Source organism: Zalophus californianus, chromosome 9, assembly GCF_009762305.2.
Source record: "Zalophus californianus isolate mZalCal1 chromosome 9, mZalCal1.pri.v2, whole genome shotgun sequence".
Lineage (NCBI taxonomy): Eukaryota > Metazoa > Chordata > Mammalia > Carnivora > Otariidae > Zalophus > Zalophus californianus.
Window position 1 is genome coordinate 36,213,124 of NC_045603.1, and position 20,689 is coordinate 36,233,812.

The 20,689-nt window shown below is 38.8% G+C and overlaps 1 protein-coding gene across 2 annotated transcripts in view; it reads right to left on the reverse strand.

The window, feature by feature from the left end:
• The window catches only part of TMTC2 (transmembrane O-mannosyltransferase targeting cadherins 2), a 393,066-nt gene that overhangs the window by 226,945 nt on the left and 145,432 nt on the right, over positions 1 to 20,689 (reverse strand). The window contains exons 1-2 of one of the 2 annotated variants that reach the window (XM_035721806.1): positions 16,549 to 16,682; positions 10,639 to 10,735 (exon numbers count right to left, since the gene is read on the reverse strand). Coding sequence is in view for 1 of the 2 variants with exons in the window: in XM_035721804.1 (XP_035577697.1) it covers positions 16,549 to 17,119 (571 nt within the window). In the remaining variant the exon portion in view is untranslated. Of the gene's footprint in view, positions 1 to 10,638; positions 10,736 to 16,548; positions 17,120 to 20,689 lie in introns of those variants that run through there. The other variant, XM_035721804.1, reaches the window with a different exon arrangement.

Here is a 20,689-nt window from a genome sequence, read left to right on the forward strand (position 1 = left end):
TTTAGGGGGGAATTGTTACCAAAATTTACTTTGTATGATTATTTTGAATGAATTCGGTATCCAGAGAATAGTCATAGTGTTAAATCTGAAATCGAATTACTTTCAAAATTCTAGGTTACAGGATAGCCGAGTTGAACACAAAGCAAGACTGGAGATAACTTCTCAATGAGTTCACTAGTACTCTGATAAAATATAAAGCAGGGAAATAAGAGTAAAATCTTGTGCTCTCAGGGTAACCTTGGGCAAACAGTACAACTCTAGGCTTCCTCGACTGTAAAAGAAGAAGGTTAATATCGTCTTGACAGAAGTTCATAGCATGTTCCCCTTATCTCTGAAATCACAACTTCTCTTCAAAAATAAAAATGAATGTAAAAGCCCTTTGTAAAATACATGCAACCTCTATGACATTGAATGATTCACCCTACTATAAATACATTGTCCTTGACTTAATCTCTTTGGAGAGCCTGTATGATGTAATATACATGGGTTTATCAACTAAGTTACTAGATAAGAGTCAGCAAACTATAGCCTGTGAGCCAAATCTGGTGCCTGCCTGATTTTAGATAGTTTTATTAGAACACAGCCACACCCATTTGTTTGCAGTAGGCCCACAGAGTTGAATAGCTGTCAGAGTCTACATGGCCTGCAAAGCAGAAAAAATGAACTACCTTGCCCTTTATACTGAATGTTTGCCACCCAGATAAAGTCTGATGAGTTCTCAGTCCAGATCATAGTTTGACGCTTTATAATATTATTTCTTTTTGTTCTCCTTTTTTTAAAATTTCCCTTGGGAGAATGGCAAATTCATTTTGGTATTTAAGGAAAATGCTATTTTTCTTCCATAGAAAACAGGATCAGAGTCCATTTCTAATATGGATAAACTGATAGCACAGTTAATGTAAAATGACATAAGGAAATAATGATGCAGACTAGAACAAAAAATCTGAAAAGAATGCTTTACTTCTGAGAGAATCCATTTCAGAAAATCAAGTGTTAACTGTTTTTAAGTTTATAAGATCATGAAAAAGATAAATATATACCCTCATGATAAAAGGGAGATATGGATGTATATTAATAATAGGCAGATTCTTCTGTAAATTGAAATAAAACACACAGCCCACTTCAGTTTGCAGTGAGTACTTGGCCTTCGAAAACCATTATTATAAGCACTTTGGGATCTAATCTTTTGTTCATGGGAATGTATAAGCACAATTAATCCATCTTTCCAGTCAGATTACTTCAAAGACAAAGAAAGCTATCAAAAAAATTTTTTTAATTTAGCAATAAGATTATTTTTTTAAATTATGATTAAACATAGTATGATATAATTTGCTTCTTGAAGCATCCCCCAAAACTCCCATATTAGGGAAAAAACCACTGGAGAGGCTAAATGACTTGTCCACAATTACACAACTAGCTACTGGCAGAAACTGTGTGAGAACCCAGGCCTCCTGATTAGAACCGCAGGATTTATGTCATTATGCCATACGGCCATACTTTTCACAGCATGTTCCCTTTATCTCTGAAATCACAACTTCTCTCAAATGTCTAACATTTTTCAGAGGCTTTCGTGTAATTAACTTAGAAAAAGGCTACCAGCTGGATGCAAAGGTGTAGGTTCAAACAACCTTTATATAAATCTGATGTAAATCAGCAAATGTCTTAATGGCATATTAAATTTTTATAAAATCATTCTCCCATAATTAAGTTTATGTTATTGCTCTTTTAAAATTGCTCAGAAGTGAATTCGCCTCTAGGAAGCAAGCTGGGACATATTTTAGGATAGTCATTACGTTAAAGGCGTAAAAAAATATATACTCCAAATTCAGTTCCATCTTTTAAATGTGTTTAGTTTGTCTAAAAATACATTTTCTTTTTTTTTTCCAAAAAGGTAAGGGAATGGAAATTGGTTTTATTCTAGATTTGACAAGCACCTTTACACTTTGATAAAACTCCTGGTCAAAGCTAAAAACAAGTCAATTATATGTACTTAAACACAACCTAACTACTTCTGCGTGTGTCAGGACATGTGTAACACACTGAGAGGCAAAGGTATGGAAAAGAATAAGAAGTATCCAGATTCCTATTTCCACTGCAAACCACTGTTCTTCATTCAAGAATCAAGGGTTGCATGTACCAAACACACAGCCAACAAAGCAATCAGATATATCAGATTCTTACTCCAGAAAATTACATTTATGTAGGGGCCCATGATTCACCATACTTCTAAAAAAAAAGAAGGATCCAAGCATTCTGACATCAGATTCTTACTCCAGAAAACTGCATTTATGTAGGGGCCAATGATTTATCATTGTTTTAAAAAAACAAAATAAGCAGTGTGACCCAAACATAACCCCGAAGAAGATACCTCGATTACCCAAACTTCATTGCCAATTTGTTAAACAGTAAATAAGACGTTCAAACAATATTAAAGACACAGTGAAAACATTCAGGAGTCTCAGTAAGACTTTAACCAGGCTTACTGACCGACATGGTTTAAGGTCACAGCTTTTTTCTACAGATCGTCTTAAACTTGAAAAGCAAAACATAAAACCTACATCTTTAAAAAACAAAACAGTAACTACAGGTCTAAAGTCCCTTATCCTTAATTTCAAAATATGTAATTAAAAATACAGTAATAGTTGCAGAAACTCGGTGAACATACTCAAAAAACAATAAACTGAACACTTTAAGTGGTTCAATTTTATGATACGTGAATTATATCTCAGTAAAACTGTTAAAAAGAAACAAAACTCCCCACAAACAATGAATCATGGAACACTACATCCAAAACTAATGATGTAATGTATGGTGATTAACACAACAATACAAAATTAAAATTGAAAAAAAAAAAGTCCTGATTTAAGTTGACATGAGGTTATTGATAGTCTTTATCTATTCCATTTATTGTAAATATTCATGTATTTCCCTTCAGAAATGCTAAACGTTTCTTAATTCAAAATGCTGCCATGTTACATAATACAGAATTTACACACCCTATTACTTTTGAATAATTAAAAAAAAATGTCAGAATCACATCTGGCCTCAGGCATTTTAGGTACTGAATCACGGAACTTGTAGTCCTTTTTTTATATAAATAGAAGAAAGCTCAAATTCTAAAAATAGTCTTAAGTCTATCTACATCAAACAAGACCTGACATCCTGCACAGCCTTAGGACCCACTAAGACACACAGGAATCCTTGGCATCACACTGTTAGTTAATCTAAAATGTTTTCTATTTTTAATGAAATTTGCAGGAAAAAGAGTTTTTATCTGAATTAAAAAACAACCTCTATGGCACAGACTCATCTTTTCCCTTATAGAGCCATTAGAAATGCACTGCCTGTCCTGGGGACATAAATAAGTTAATATGGTTGATTAGCAATGATGCGACAACATGAAATTCAGAGCCAAACCAAATACTTTAATGTAAACTGATTCCAAATAATTCTTTTTTGCATGCTTTTGAGAAACACCACGCATTTCAGAGCAGGTAGCAGAAGTTGATAGGAGTTTCAGAAGCAAATCCAAACCAGTTCAACGTCGAAGGGCATAAATATGTACGATGTGTGTGTGTCTCTCTTAAATCTGTTCGATGTAGGGCAAAACCATGGCAGATGTGATATGCCCTTGCAGCCCAATGTGATGTTGAGGATCAAGCTCCAAATACCAAGGTCTCAATGTCAAGATCTCTGGGACAAGGGAATGCAAAGGCATAAAAGGATCCAGTCCTTGGTCTCAAGGAGGTTTCCAAACCAACTATACACACACGCACGCGCACGCACACACACAATCAGTACTGTTCATCTAATACCTTAAATAATTAGACCACTTTTTACTTGAGGGAACTCAACTGTGAGACAATGGCCTGCACTGGAAATGATCTGGATTTAGAATTAGCATTGCCTTTGAAATCCAGTCTCATGGCATGCTGATCAATTCGGGGGAGTTCATTCAACTTCTCGTAAAATGGAGTACAAAGAGTGACCCCACAGGGTAACTGGGACAGCTAAGTTGGAAAACAAATGTAAATTACAAGAGAGCCGGAGGAGTTTTGCCTGTTTTCACTACTTTGTTCTCAACATCTAGAATGGCACCTCCTATTAGAAGACATGTACCTATTTATCAAAAAATTAAAAAAATTAAAAAGCATCTAGCAAATTTTGTAAGTTGACTCTGAACCTAAATGAAATGCACAAGCATCAAATGATTTTAACGTATAAAAATTTTTAAAACCAAAACAAACTAAAATCCTGGATGAGCTGAGCTACTTAATGTCATGACTTCTCTGTCACTCTCTCAAGGCTCTTCCTTAACCAGGCTGAATTAATTTGCCAGACACACGTGCTTCTCTGGCACTTCCCATGGAATTCTATTAGCACTCGAAGCAGAGTGATATGATCATTGTATACATGTACTTCCTAGGGGCTGGGATAATATATTACCCATCTATGTATTTTTAGCACCCATACACCAACTGTTGCATATGGAAGATAAGATATTTTGTATTTAAAGCTATTGTAAGTAAGCAGCATTGGTCCCAGGGCCAAGTAATAGGAGAATGGTTGTTTCTTTCATAATACTCTTTGGGTCTTCCACTTCAGCTACACTTGTATAAAAACAGTATTATGGGAAGACCATCCACCTTGGTGTCAGACATTTGGAATGAAATTCCTTCTCCACTTACATACTATCTGTGACTCCTTGGGCAAAATTACTTCCCTTCTATAAGCTTCAACTTCCTTAACTGTAAATGAGATTAATAATACCTACTCTCATAGAATGAACAAAATAATGCACAGAAGGCACTTTGCTAGCACACAGTAAGCCCTGATAAATGGTGGTCGTTACCATTATTACCACCAGCTCTGTGTATATGCAAATGAAAGCTAATGATTTCAAATGGGTTATTTCTTTTCCTCTTTGAACAATACGGAAGTCAGCCCAGCCCTGGAGAAGATGATACTGCAGAATGCAGGAGAATCAGAGACTACAAATCATCCTGTCCCCACACCAGAAACTTCAGGCTGCTGCTTTGACAACTTAAATTCAGCCCTTCTGTCGCTCAGCCAGCCCATTTTTCAATTGGCACCTCCACATTTTCTCTTTTCTTGCCATTTTATTTCTGAAATACATTCATTTTGGAGTTATCCTCACTTCTGACATTACGGTTGTCACTGATTCCAATATTCACCCAACAGTGAGACACTAAACTCACACTGTATAGTCAAAAGGAACTCTGAACATCTTTTAAGACATTACCGGTGGCATTTTTAAAATCCCACCACAGTCTTGGAATAAGTACCAGGGTAAATAACAACATACCCAGCTGATCTGTCTACTGCTGATGCCTGAAATTTCGCCTGCTCCTGAGTTCGTGCAGGGTGACTTGGAGAAGAGGAAGAGAGTAGCAACAAAGAGCCGCCCCAATGTACTGTTTTAATTCTCTACTTCTAGACCAAACTCAGGCTCCACATCATCAAAGACAAGATCCCTCCACTGAGGGGTAACCTACTTCAAACAGTAACACGCTGTTAGTAAAGGCAATTAACCAAATTAGGAAGAAAAACGCACTGTGTTTTTAGTCTCTTTGTGTTAAGTTTCTGGTAGCTACAAAAGTAAATATTCCATTTGAATGCAGGCTTAAATCAAGCTAGAGACCTAGGTTGATAGCATGCAAATACTTAAGCACTTAACTGAAGGTAGTTGGGGATGGGGCGGGGGTGGGGCGGACTGGAAAAGGGGCCTGGGAGGAGGGAAACAACAAAACAAAAAACTCCATTTCAAAAGGTACTCTAGAATTATTAACAGAGCACAGAGAACCTAGGCTAAAATAAGAAGGGCAGAATCTAATTAGTGATGAACTGAAGGGATTGGGCACACAGGTCTCTTCAAAGTCTGTAGTCTTAACTGACAAATAGAAAATGACTTCCATAGTAAGTTTCTAAGAACTGAAGGCAAGGAGGCCAAGTATACAGTGAGACAGCATCAGACCCGGGGGAGGAGGCTCTGTTCTCAAACAAGCCTGTGCCACACATTTGTGAAAAGAGAGGGGGTGGCATGTAGATAGTTTCCAATACCTCTCTCTAGCCACAAAGCCTTAAGTTTTTATAAGAAGTTTATGTTGTTCAATAATATTGTATGGGGGTATGAGATTCTCAATGGACACATCAGTGGATCCCAAACGTGGCTTTTCATCAAAATCAGAGGGAGGGCATTTAAAAAGTAGTTTTTCTCCTGCTACCTCTCCACCAGGTCCCTGTCAATGCCTCAAAAACAAAAGGCAAAGCAGACCAAAAGATTCTGATTCAGTCGCTTCCAGTTTTGTGCTACAATCTCTGGTTTAAAACAGTCTCCCCACCAGAGGATGATCATCATCCCAGGTTGGACTATTCAAAGGAAACCCAGGATGAAATGAATCCTAAAATCTTTAAACAGTCGCCATCCCCCACCCAAACCCCGTTATCATCTGTCAATTAAGAGCAGATTTGTAAATACTGGATTTCCTAAAATCAAAGCCAATTCTACTTATTATAGACTTGTCTCGGCAAGCCAAAGTTATGGGGATTTAGGTTTCTGTAAAAATAATTTGGTCTGATTTATTAAGGCATCCAAAATATATTTTTTTAAGATTTTATTTATTTAGTACAGAGAAAGAGTGACTGAGAAAGAGAGAGCACAAGCCAGGGATGGGCAGAGGGGGAGAGGCAGAGGGAGAAACCGACCCCCCACGCCCCCCTCCCCGGCTGAGCAGGGAGCCTGATGCGATCCCCAGGACCCCAGGATCATGACCTGAGCCAAAGGCAGAAGCCTAACACACAGCCACCCAGACGCCCTGGCATCCAAAATACTTTATAAAAATTTTTGGTAGCCAGAAACAGTATTGCTCTAAAAAAACAAAACTTTTGCTCTCTATTACCTCCCTAAGAGGTGGGGAAATAAACAAATGAACAACAACAGCAAGAAAAAAGAAACAGCCTCAATGTTTCCCTGAAAAGGTTTGTTGTAACAGATTCTGGAATCAACAGCAACAATATTGCCTGCCAGGTTTGGGGAAGAACGAGATTAACATTCACCTTAAGGTGATAACCGTGCTTCCCCTTTCTTCAGAGAATGAGACTTGAATGCTGCAAGCTATTGCAGCTACTGAACCAATCTTCCTTACTATAAACCTGGCTAAAGGAAATATATAGGCAACAGGGTGTTGGGTGTGAGGAGAACAGGAAAGCCCGGCTGCCCTCCATTTCCAGATACATAAGCAACAGCACCATCCTGAGCCTGAAGGGGAAAAACCAGGCTATAAAAGTAGGAGTGGATGGGAAGATATTAACAGCGAAGAAACATTAAGGAATGACTTCAACACACTTGTTTTCAATCAATTAAACAAAAGATAAATTATCAAATTGTGTTGTTCAGAAGAACTATCCTTGCAAAAGAATTTTGTTTCTCCATATTCTTTACATCGTCAGCAGTGGTGAATGGGATCAAAAACACTCCATTTCTTGATTGACATTTAATCCTGCATCCCATGAGAAAAGCCACAACTACACTGAGTTGCTCTGCAAAATGACACATACAAAGTTCACTACCATTGAAATGTTGTGGAAACGCAGTAAAACGCTGATGACCATGATGGTCTTTCTACAGGAACAGAACTGGGCGGAAAAGTGTACATTTACTATCTTCATACCTAACAACCCTGCGAGGCAAATATTATATTCCTATTTTACAGACCACGTAACTGATGTTCAAGACGTTCAGTAATTTATCCAAGGTCACAGCAACTTAAATCTAAATCTAAAGGCTCCAGTCCTATGACGTTTCCACAGCAGCCTTAGCACCCCTGCACGAGAGGATTAGCCAAACACCCAGTGGTTATTCAGAGTAAGCAGCACTTGTTTTTATACTATTAGACAACCAATATGAGTAAGCAGCAGTTGTTTTCTACTATTAGATACAATGTCGTGAGATCTTAAGAAGAAAGAAACTACAATCAATGGAACACGGAAACTGGCAAATTTTTGCCTCACTTCAAATAAGAATAAAAATTCTATGTAATTTGGAGTTTGCCATTTCATAAAAGTTATGGAAATACACTCAAATCATTCATGTATAATCTTAGTGTAATCTGACTACAGTATATAAGCATGTATTTATGCAGTCTACTCTAATGGGACACGCAACAGACACACAAACACACAAACCCTTTTGAAGGGGAGGGGACAGAGTTTACACATTAAAAACTAAAATAATGCCCTCAAAAGGGCTAGGTTGATACTACTAACAGGTATAACAACGCAAAATTCACAGAATTAAAACATTAAGTTTTTCTTTTTTTTGTTTTTAAATACGCAAACTATATTTTTAAATACAACCAATATTGCATTTAATCAAGAACTCTAGTAAATGTACTTGGTACCTAGTTATGTTTAGCAATATTTTAATGGAAATTCTAAATATATTTTCCATTTCTTCTCTTACTAAAAAACTAAGTCATTTGTTTTTAAATGTCCTTCAGTTTTCTCACGTTGTCCCTGTTTGTTTTGAATCTTACATTAATTATGAGCAAAATGACAACCACATACCAAGGGCAGGCACTGTAGATTCCCCTATCATATCAAAGAGAAGGATTATCATTTCTGCATTTTAGTTGATCTCCTGAAATTAAATGAATAAACATGTGGAGAAGGAAAGAAAGTGTCCTTTGGAACTGAAACACTGGCTTCACTAATCAAGGCCATAATTATTGAGGAAACATGTATTAAATTCTGAATTCATGCTATTTCACTTGATGCAAGAGTTATAATCAGACCAACAGAGCATGCAGGAGCCATCTGGGTGCTGCAGAGTTGTAAAGACAAACCCAGAGAGCAAGGGCACATTGACCTTCTCAGCACCACGTCATTGCATATTTTGCCATGCCTGTTTTCCCCTTTTGATTTCTTACCACTCTTTTTTGGAAAAAGGAACACTGTGATCAGGAGATATGAAACAGGATGTAAACAATAAAACATATACTGCCTCGAAAGCTTACTGTACTAAAACATTTTATAACTATTTTATAAACTATCAATGAATTTGATTTCATACTCAGTTTTATCCGCCCCACCTCCTACCCCAATCACGCCTTTTAAGGAATCTCTAATGCATTCTTGGAATCTGTCTTTCTATAGCTTAAATTTCATTTGAAAAGTCAACACTCAATTAGCATTCCCATTGTTCCAAGTATTTAAGACAGGAATCTGACTTCTAGGCAATGACAATGATTTGAAATTTGTGCAGACCACATCATTTTTCTGTGAAATTGACAGCACTGAGTTGAATATGAGTAACCATATAATCATGAAATCCCCGTCAGTCAATCTGATTCCTCTGAGGCAGCAGGTTATCGAAAATGGAGCCGAGTGATGTAATACAGATCCCAGACAGTGTTATGAGAAGAGCAGAGATGATTTCAATGAGACTCATTATTTATTCATCACAAGGTCCAATTTGCGTGTCATTTTCACTGATGGTATAGTGAGTTAACTGGCTGAAATTCAGTGCTGATAGAGTATTTTATTCTGGATTGTAAAAAGGACCATTTTGAAAAACGTTTCTGTCTTCCTGTAAGAAGGAATGCAAAACAAAGAGGGATTTTGCAATTGTGGCCACTCACTGTAACATTTGAACATCGTTCAGCAATGCTGGAAGAATAGACACAGGAGAAAGCCCTAAAGGACTCCCTGTTTTTCTCAACAGCAGTATATAATAATACGCTAGATGCTACAGAGTAAAAAGTAAAATAATCTAGTCTTCGAAAAATAACTGCCTTTTTTTTTTTTTTAATGTTAAAGAACGAGATAAATGCTGGTAGGAAACATGCTCACTGAATGAGATAAACCTCCTGAATCTGATTTGGTCTCATCACCAAAGGGACCCACTCTCAGGTCTGTTCCCAGGGAAGGACAGAGAAAAAAATCTCCCAAGGGGCAAAATGGAGCTAGCCTGGACGTTCTCAAACTTCTCCCATGTACCAGTCAAAACACAAGCACATTTAAAAACCATGCAATGTCTCCCAACATTGTTGGGGCCATAACATATCTTAAAAGGTTCCTACATCATTATACATACTAGCTCTCTCAACCCGCCTTTCCCATTCATTTTTCTCTGTAAATTCATGCACTCTATGTATCTGCCGAAACCACTGCTCAGTGGTCCCCGTAACTTCCCGGGAGTTTCCCTCTGTGCAATGCTCACACTCTACCCTCCACTTTCCCCGGCCCCTCCAATTATAAATGTCTATATGTGAACCACCCTTCGGGGCCTTGCTCCAATGTCTCTGCTCCTGATCCCCTCAGCAGAAAGTATACCCCCTTCCTCGAAACTGCCCTAGCACTCCCAGTGCCTCCTTTATATAACCTCATTACTTTCCAGCTTGAATTTCAGTTCTGCATTTCCACGCACTACTCTCAACTTCCTAGCTTACTCTAAAATGTCCTTAAGGGCAGAATTTTGTCAATTCATCTTTGAGTCCACACATCACCTAATACAATGTCTTGTACAAAGATGACTCTTTAAAAAAAAAAAAGGTAATTTGTGAATAGATTGCTGTTGCAAGTATTAACACTCTTAATGCAAGCATTACATTAACTTACAAGAGTAGTCAGCTTCCAAATTTCAATTACTCAGCTTGCACCTAAACTGTAACCAAAATACAGAATCGTCTTAAATCAGCTGAGCAGAGAGGCCAACCTGCAGAAATAAAATACCTTATTAATCTCTGACTTTTTGAATTGTAAAATATTTTTGAACCTCGACTTTTATTTGTTGTATTATCTGGTTAACAGTGTTGGCAGCTATTCAAAGTTTTAAAGTGACTATAGGTCATGAATATTAAATGCTACAACAAGTTCACTGGGATGAATTCCAAATTCATTTGTAAGTACATGACAAATAGCCCTCCAGTTTCAATAATGCGAGGAAATACTGTGATCAGAATCAGAGTATCTTGTTGTATCTGGATCCTCACAAAGTCAAGTGTAAGGCAAGCGAAGGGAAAGAAAATCGTAACAAAGTGGGAACACTACTTGAAGTAGAGTGGCACAGATGTTGATTGAAGAAAATCAGAAACAGCAAATATATCATATTTCATTGAGCACAATCAATATAAGAGTCACATCTTGAGTAAAACCACAACCTAGTCTAGAAAGCAAAGGGACAAAGCTATAAATGATAACATATTCCGCCAATGCCATCCCCAGCAGCTAATCAAATAAAAAAGCACATGTGGCTTCAATGTGCAAATACCTGGAGGCTCTGTACCTCCCTTTCCATGCCCTTCTATACAGGGGGAGTCACGTAAACTAGATGTACAGAGGCACCACATTTAATATCTTCAGTGTTCCAATGGTGACAAACCAAAAACCTTCAACAGAACATAAGCCTCCCCCCCCCCCCCATAACCCATTCTCAAGGTAACCCTGTAAATGGTTTGGAAATATAGGATTATTTGTTTGCGTCTGATCACTACATTCTGATGTAGAACCAAGCTTATGCGTAACATCCAAGATAAACTTTTTCACCATAGGCAACCTCCACCATTCACATCCTGCTTAGCATTAAAATTAAAAAGTTATTTCTAGACTCATTTTCCAAAAGTGGCAATGCCTCCCCATTTCCTCTCTCATAATATAGTCTCTTCATTTTGTTTACGTGAAATAGCACTATAAAATTTAATTTTAAGAAAAGGAAGTTGTCTAGATAATGTGTACCTTAGAAGCAACTATAGCAAAACAGAGGTAATCATCTTTATAGAAATTCTTTAAAAGATCAAACAAAAAGGGCTTCATTTCTCCAAGCCAATTTGGGCTATTATTAGAATTGTTACACTGGTTTTCAGATTTCTTTTTTTTTTTCCACCTGTAACTGAATAAGTGATTATGAGGCTAATAAAGGGGAAAAAGATGTTTCCACATTAAAACAGTTAACAGATGTTAAATAAGCACAGAAAATGGCCACTAGGCAAGCAATGACTGATGTTTGGTAAGTAAGAAAAATGTTGCTTTTGCTGATTTTATTACCCATGTACCTCCCGGGGTCATGGGAGACTTGTAAAACATTTTGTGGGCAGATAAAAGTCAAGCATTTATTTGCAAGGCTAGTTTAAGTGTGTTTCAAGGGTTCTTCACCTCCTCCTTACTTCTGACCACATAAAACTAAGTAAGTGAAAGTCATCTAAGAAAGGCTAAAACAATCATCTGACGAGAAGGCAAGAAAACTTATTTTTTGACATTTTTCTGACATGCATTTCTTCCAGTTCTACCCTCCAGACCCCACTAACCAGGAATGAAATCCTCATTGTACAAAGAGAAGAGGATAGGATTTTACTTTAACATTTCAGGCACATATTATTCCAGGACAAATCTAAAACAAGTGTGAATTCAATAATTTCCTGAGTACCTACTACGTGCCAGATGGTGCACTAGATGCCAAAGATAATGCAGGAAACACCTTAAATAGAATGCTGAAGTTAAGAACTAGGAACATTCAAACATTTTAAGATGGTTAGGAACACTCATTTTGTTCATACACGTTTCTGAAGATTTTATATTTGGTGTTTTCTTACAAATTCCCGCTAACTATTGACAACTGTATTATTATATTATTTCATGTCATATTCAACCATACTATTTTGTAAGTCATGCTACCTCAATAAGTACTTATTATATAAGTTAAATGTGTTTATGTTTTTAGTATATTTAGAATAGTGCCTAGCACATAAAGACTCTATGTGTTTATTAAATACTAAATAAAATATCTATGATACGCCAGGTCCTTACTATTTTTCACATACTTCAAAGAAAGAGAAAACTTTCATATTAATGAGAAAGCCTTTTATATAATATGGACATATGCATCATCTGCGTGAATCTTAGAAGTAAAAAAATGGCAGCAAAGAAATCTGGCCAAATTCAGCCATCCCAAGGATTCTGTCTGGCCCAAACAGGGTTTGTTTTTAAATCAGTAACCAATATTAAGTGACAATAAATGTCATTGAAAAATCCAGAGGTCTGTCTTCCTACAGAAATCCCCAACTCTCCCAAGCCCAAGCTTGTATTTTCTTATTGCAGTAATAGGATGAAAAGGAGTCCCAGAAGTGGGCACTGGTGGAATCTTGCTTCCACCAGTCCCTTCTGCCTGGCCCTGGTGCACATTTGAGTTTGGGGGCCAGGATCTTTTAAGAGGTATAGAACTGAAACCAACACTGTGAAGAAAGAAGCTGAGTGTGACTGCTATGAGAAAAACATTACTGACGAAACTATCAAAACAGAGAGCCTTGCCCCTCTGGTCCTAATAATTTCCAGCGTTAAGAGGACCACCATTTTGGGATTTGAGTACTTGGCTAGTTCACTGGTTTGCATAATAGAGTTAAACATTTGTGCACTGGAGTTTTCTGTTTATATAAAAGTTATGTTTTAATAGGGCAGGGAAGTTTATTTCATCTGGCAAACCATGATGCGGAGTTAATTGGTAAGATATTTAAGATGATTTATCCTTTTAAGGTTGAAAAGGACCTTCTAAAGTCTTTTGAATTCACTTCCTTCAGAGTCTCTTCTAACTCACCCCAGGCATAGAAATCTATATATTATAAAGACAGAATATGGAATTTTCTATAACTTCCATATGTAATCTATGCCAGTGTTTATAAGCCCCATAGTCATAAAATTCTAAATGAAAAGTTTTTGCTTAAATATCCATGCTTCAGCTTTGGTCGATTCCTAATTCATATGCTTTCAAAACCACTGTATGTTTAAAAACTAACAGAAGTTTATCTTTTGGCCTTCTCTCCCTTAAAATAAAGAATTACAGTTTCCATTGATATTTCTTCTCTTCAACTAGTATGTATCAGGTGCCTTCCAAACACTGGGCACCAAGCTCACACTGGACGCCCCACAATTTCATAAAATCTTCACAACATCTCTAAGAGCCAACATTCAAGGTCTCCATTTCCAGATAAAGAAACAGATCATTGAATAGCCCAAGGTTACTCAGCCAGTGTGAGTTTAATATTTGATTCCATACTCTTTTCTTCTCTTCTAGGGAAGTCATCTGACGTTACATCTGTTCATTCATCTTCACACCTTCACAATATAGTAAAATCATCACTAGACGCACACAAATATGTATTCTAGTTCTAGCGATTCTACCATTTTCTGGGTGACCGTCACATCTCTGGTTCTCTACACCTTAAACTGGAAATAAGGGGAATGGCATGGATGGTCTCTATAGTCTCTTGAAAATCTATACAATCTGTTACTGAAATGTTCTCATTAAGCTCATTGGCCCAAAACCTGAGAATGAAAAGAAAGTGTGTGCTTGAGATAGCAACTCTCAGATGAAGTGTTTTGCTGCCCCAACTACTTCCCTTGCCCACAAGCAGTGGCTGCCAGACAGTCTAGGCAAGTTTCCATTTGGAAACTTCTCAGGACATTGAATCTTCAAAGTGTTACGTCCTTTCCCATGGCCCGGGAGGAACCTCACACTCTCTACTGCTAGGAGTTCCTTTGCTGGTGACATTTCTCATTTTCTTAAGCAGGATGCTCAGTTACATTTTAATTTCGGATAAACAAAGAATAATTTCTTATTATAAGTATGTCCCAAATATTGTATGGGACACAGTTATACTAAGGATCTCTATCAGCAACTCTGTCCTTGAAAATATGCTTAGAGAACTGAAAATTTCTTAGAAAGGGCCTTCAGAAGGTCCTAAAAGCAACTCCTGAATTGATATACCAAGATAATTTCCTAATTCATGAGATGGTAAAATGGAAATTCTGTAGAATGCCGAACCACAATGTTTCACAGGTTATCAATGCGAGTGTCTACATCCTCAGATAGGTCTCTCTCCCATCATCAGATAGGTCTCTCTCCCTCCATAGGACAAGGACCATTATTTATATGTATTCTCTCTACTATTTCCAGTAAAACAAGAAAGCTTGCTATTGTTGTTGATATGGCTTTAAAACAAAAGAAAAAAGATTTCTCTCCCTAAATCTTCCTGAACAAATAATTAAAATTGATTTGAAATTAAGAGTTTGGCTTTCAAAACACTGTTGTTTTTAGGCATCAAACTCGACCCAACCAGAGTTTTCTTTTAAAGTTTCAGCATAGGGGTGCCTGAGTTGCTCAGTCAGTTAAGTGGCTGCCTTCAGCTCCGGTCATGGTCCCAGGGTCCTGGGATCGAGCCCCATGTCCTGGCTCCCTGCTCAGCGGGGAATCTGCTTCTCCCTCTGTCTGCTGCTCCCCCTGCTTGTGCTCTCTATCTCTCAAATAAATAAATAAAATCTTTTAAAAAAATAAATAAAGTTTCAACGTATAACTGAAATCACAAAAGAACTTCATTAAGCACTAGATACTTGAGTTCTAACTGAAAAGGTTATGCTTCCTCACAGAACAGAAGCACAGCAGTATATTACCCTGCCTACTAAGTGAAAAAAAAAGTCATTTAAAAATAATAATAATAAATGTTCCTATTTCCCTCAATTTTTTCTTCACTTCAATTTCTTCACAATTTGATTTTAAATAAAATTGAGAATTAGGGGCAGGGAAAAGTAGCCAAAATTAGAAAACTTGACAGCATTCCTGATCAGGGTAAGCATCCAAAACCATAACTCCTCACCTAAGGGTCCAAAAGGAAGGAGGAGCTGGCCTAAAACATGAGCAAAATTTGCAAACACTGGTCAAGTTCACCCCTTACACTAAAAGGCAAAGCAAGGCTAAGTTTATTATGAATGAGAGAGAATGGGGAAACCGGAAGGAGGCGGTTTCTCAACATACCTCTGTCTGCCCAATGCCTTCCCCTAACACACTAGCCAAAAACTGGTTCTCTGTAGGTGGATGGGATCTGAAAGCGCTTCTGTGACCTTCAAACAACATTGTATTTGAAACCACTAAGGGAATACAGAAGAGCAAATATTAAGCCCTGAGGCAAAGGCCTCAATTGGCCTCAGGGCAAAACCTATAATAAAACCTCTTTGTGTTTTGACTCTTGTATTCTTATTCACTACAACAAGGAAACGGTGAAGATGATTCACTGTTGAAGAATTTGAGTTCCCAGCGCACCGCAGAGAAGGGCTGTTTTCCAAAGTCAGATCAGGAAAAGTACTATTAACAAATGGCAGAGGATTTCCCCTCCGTAGAGTTTAGCATCTGGCTCTATTACCAGCTCTGATATTTTTACAAATACACATTACAGGCAATTTACTGGATTACAGAGAATTGGGGCCGAAATAAAGAATGAATAAAAATAAATAATAAAAGTGCCTAAACCTTACCAGGCAAAACTGCCCTTCTCCCCGCTTTGAAATCATGAAAATAAGTTAAGAAACCCAAGAAATAAAACAATCCGTGAATGAAACTCATGTTAGTAGGGAAAGGTCGAAAAAGACACTTCCACTTACTGAAGATCAAAATGTAACTTATTTTAGATTCTCTTTGAAAAGGAACAAATTTGCTTTTCGGACACTGCTCGGTAACCCAATGCTCGAGTGCCAACAATCACTTACTTTGTAGATGGTGGGTAAGATCTGTTTCATTTTCAGCCTGTGAAAGACAAAGACGTCATAAACTGCAGACACGGCGAGCACAGTCACCCCTTGTTCCTTCCACAGCATGCTGCAGCCTGCGCACAGCCCCGTCCCCAGGAACCAGCCCCAAGTCCTGGCTGAGTAGCCTCTTGTAGAACAGTGTTTCATGTAGCAGAGCAAGGACAGGAGAAAGAAGAGACTGGCCCCGACGTCGGCCCGGCCCACAATTCCCGCCACTGCCTCGGTGTGGATGGGGTGAGAGGCAAACATCAAGCCTGCCATGAAGGTCCAGTATCCGTCCCCGAGGAGGATCTTGGAGAAGCTTGTGAAGACACCAGTGACCGCCGCATGCAGCAGGACATTGACGAGGTGATAGCTCCAGGGATTCAACCCTCCGATGGCATGGTTCAGGCGAAAAGAGAGAGTGCAGAGTGGCCGGTAGGATTTATGGCTGCCGCTGTGGGTTAGAAGAGTGCCCCAAAAATCATTGTAGAAAATGTGCGTCCATGGAGTTTCTGGGAGAAGGTCTTGATTAGTCTTGATAGCACGGCTAAAAAACAAAATGTTTTTTTAAAAAATCAAATACAAAATATGGAAAGAAAAAAAAAAAGAAAATACAGTTGACCCTTGACCTACATGGGGGTTAGGGATGCTGACTCTCTTGCAGTTGAAAATCCAAGTATAACTTTTGACTCCCCAAAAACTTAACCGGAGGCCAACCAGAGGCTTTACCAATACCACGGGCAGCTGATGAACACATATTTTGTATGTTGCATGTATTATATACTGTAGTTTTAAAATAAGGTAAGCTAGAGAAAACGTTATTAAGAAAATCATAAGGAAGAGGACAACTGGGTGGCTCAGTCAGTTAAGCAGCTGCCTTCGGCTCAGGTCATAATCCCAGGGTCCTGGGACCAAGTCCTGCATCTGGCTCCCCGCTCAGCGGGGGAGTCTGCTTCTCCCTCTCCCACTGCTCCTCCCCCCTGCTCATGTGCACATGCACATGTGCACTCGCTCGCTCTCTCAAAATCTAAAAAAAAGGGAAGAGAATCATAAGGAAGAGAAAAGGCATTTACAGTACTGTATTTGTTGAAAAAAAAAATCTGTGTAGAAGTGGACCCATGCAATTCAAACCTGTGGTGTTCCAGGGTCAACTCCATGTGACTTTGCTAAGATACCACCTTCCCGGGAGCTGTTGTCATGTGTATGATGAGATCCCGGGTATGCAGTATTAATGCAAATGAGCCTTATGGAAGGCTTTACATATAGATTCAATTCAGATCCTCCCCTTAATGCCAGAACACTACAATTAGGGCTGTACTTCTTTTCCTCAAAAGCTTTGTTTGAATGCAAATACCTTTGAAGAATAAATGCAGTTTCTATCAGTGGTTTAAGACTTACTGTAGCAGTTGTCAAACAACTGCCCTAAAAATCATGTGGTATCCTGGCTTAAAATGCAGATGACAGGCAGCTGGTGGATGTGAGGTCTGGGAATCTGCATTTTCTAAAAGGCACAGCCCATGGGATACTAGTGATCCTGGTGCAGAGATCTGCTTAAAGCAAGGGCTAGCTCCCTAGTAGAAATAAACTTTAGATAGAATATCTGTGCCCAGAGCAATGCTTCTCATACATATAAATCATGGGGGGTGGGGATCTTGTTAACAGGCAGTAGGTCTGGGGAGGAGCCAGAGATGCCACAGTGCTAACAAGCTCCCAGGTGATGCTGATGCTACTCGTCCTTGAGTCACACTTTGAGTAGCAAGGGAGAGCTGGGGAGGCCAGGAAGAAGCTCTCGCCCCCATCCAAATGTTTCCCTCTCTCCTTCATTCTAGAAAACTTCAGCCTTCCCCACTCTGAGTTCTCACAGGACTTAAAATCATCTCTACCAAGTGCCTCGTGTCCTGCTTTTGAGAATTCGTACTTCCAGGTTTGCAGGCCTGGGATCACCAAACAGACTTCAAGAAAGAATAACCTAGTATTTGCCGAGAGCTTGCTTTCTGCCAAGCACCATAATCGTCTCCTTGGTTCTATCTTCTTTAATCCGTAGAGTAATTGACAAAGTAGGTATTATCTACATCTTTCAAGTGAGCAAATTCTGGTTGAGAACCCATAACGGTTCCAAAAACACACAGTTGGAAATAGCAGGGTAGAGAGTTCCCTGGCCCGTGCTCTTTCCACTCTGTTGGGATTCCCAAAATGTGATCTCCAAACCAGTGCAAGTATGTGAGAAGATATACATGGGTGAACCTTGTAAAAATTTTAATGGCCATATTTATTTTAATGTGCATTTGAAAGGAAATTTAATTATCAAATCAAAGCTGGATTTCATAGCTGTTTGCTCAGAATGAGGCTGTTAAAAATTAAAAAGTCAGGGTGCCTGGGTGGCTCAGTTGGTTGAGCGGCTGCCTTCGGCTCAGGTCATGATCCTGGAGTCCCGGGATTGAGTCCCGCATCGGGCTCCCTGCTCGGCGGGGAGTCTGCTTCTCCCTCTGACCTTCCTCCCTCTCATGCTCTCTCTCTACCATTCTCTCTCTCTCTCTCTCTCAATAAATAAATAAAAATCTTAAAAAAAAAAATAAATAAAAAGTCAATGTAGAAACAAATATTAAGGAATCAACAGTACTGGTATATGTGGACAAGGTACAAATGTTGGCATGTAAATGATTCAGCAATGAGGATCCTTGCTGTCGGTCATTACACCCTCCAGAGAATAGGGGGGCATCTGGACTGTTTTGTATCCTTAGTCCCTCTCTGTATTTACAGAACACAGTGGAGGATCATGAGTTAGAAGAACAGAGAAATGAGATGGTCAAGACACTTACTCCATATATAGAGACCTCTTGCCTAGTCTGATGTCAGGGCTTTTTAAGGGGTGTAGGCATGTGTGTGCTGAAGAATATATGACAGAAAGCCACCTGATGTCTTTTATGTCTAGCCCCTCCACCCGTTCTGCCTTTCACTGTGAGACAGGGCGATCAAAAGAATTTCCACATGAATATGACCAAAAACCAGGTTGGCAAAAAGCCCTAGATTGAGGGGAAACATGCCTGAATCACAGCTCTGTAATTTACCTGAGTGTCCTCAAAAACAAGAAAATGCAACAGATTCAAATAGATTAAGAAACCCATCCAAGGTGACACAGTCAGTGGAAATAACAGCATTCTAGCTGGAATAAAATGGTGGGGTAATGCTGGTTTTCACCTGCTTCTCTAAATTGCTTCCCAGTTAACCTCTCTGAGCTTCAGTTTCTGTGAAGATAATAGTTGTTGTTTTTTTCCAAAGATTTTATTTACTTAGAGAGAGAGAGAGAACACAAGTGGGAGGAGGGGCAGAGGGAGCAGCAGACTCCCCGCTAAGCAGGGAGCCCTACTTGGGGCTCAAAGGCAGACACTTAACCGACTGAGCCACCCAGGCTCCCCTGTGACGATAACAGCTTTACCAGGAAAGCAGTTAACAAACACTTGTAATTGTTCATTTATCTTCTATGTACAAAAGCAAAGAACGGTCTTGCCAATATGTGAGTGTTCTGGAGACCTAGTGCAAATGACATCTGGCCTCTGTGAGCTGCTGATGTTATTATTCTATAAAGACTCTGTGTTCAAAACTCCCTTATTAAAATCAGCGTGATGCACAGTCTCTGAAATTAGATGCATTAGGGGTTAGAATTAAAACGTATCAACAGTAGTTGATGATTATCTTTTTTGAGCCAAACACCATGCTAGTCCTTCTACATAAATTATCTATTCATGAGAACAAGCTGACTTTTCTAGATGCTCAATAAAAAGGCTGAGGGTCTATTAAAATCATGTCTTAAAAAATACTCAACGTGGCAGAGATAGTAGTTGTTCTTCCTTGTCTGATCTCCCCTTTCCCATACTCATAGCTCTTCACCTTTTAGCTGGGAACATGGTCCTCTGGGAAAAAAATTTCATTTCCTATTTTCCCTTGCTGCTAAATACAGTCCTGTGACTAATTTTTGGCCAGTGCTACGTACTACTTCTAGAAAGTGTCCTTAAAAAAAAAAAAAGCTCAGCATTCTTCCCTCCCTCCACCACTCTTCCTCGTTCTTGCCGAAGCATAGATGGAATAGCTAGAGTTCCAGCAGCCATCTTGGCCCATA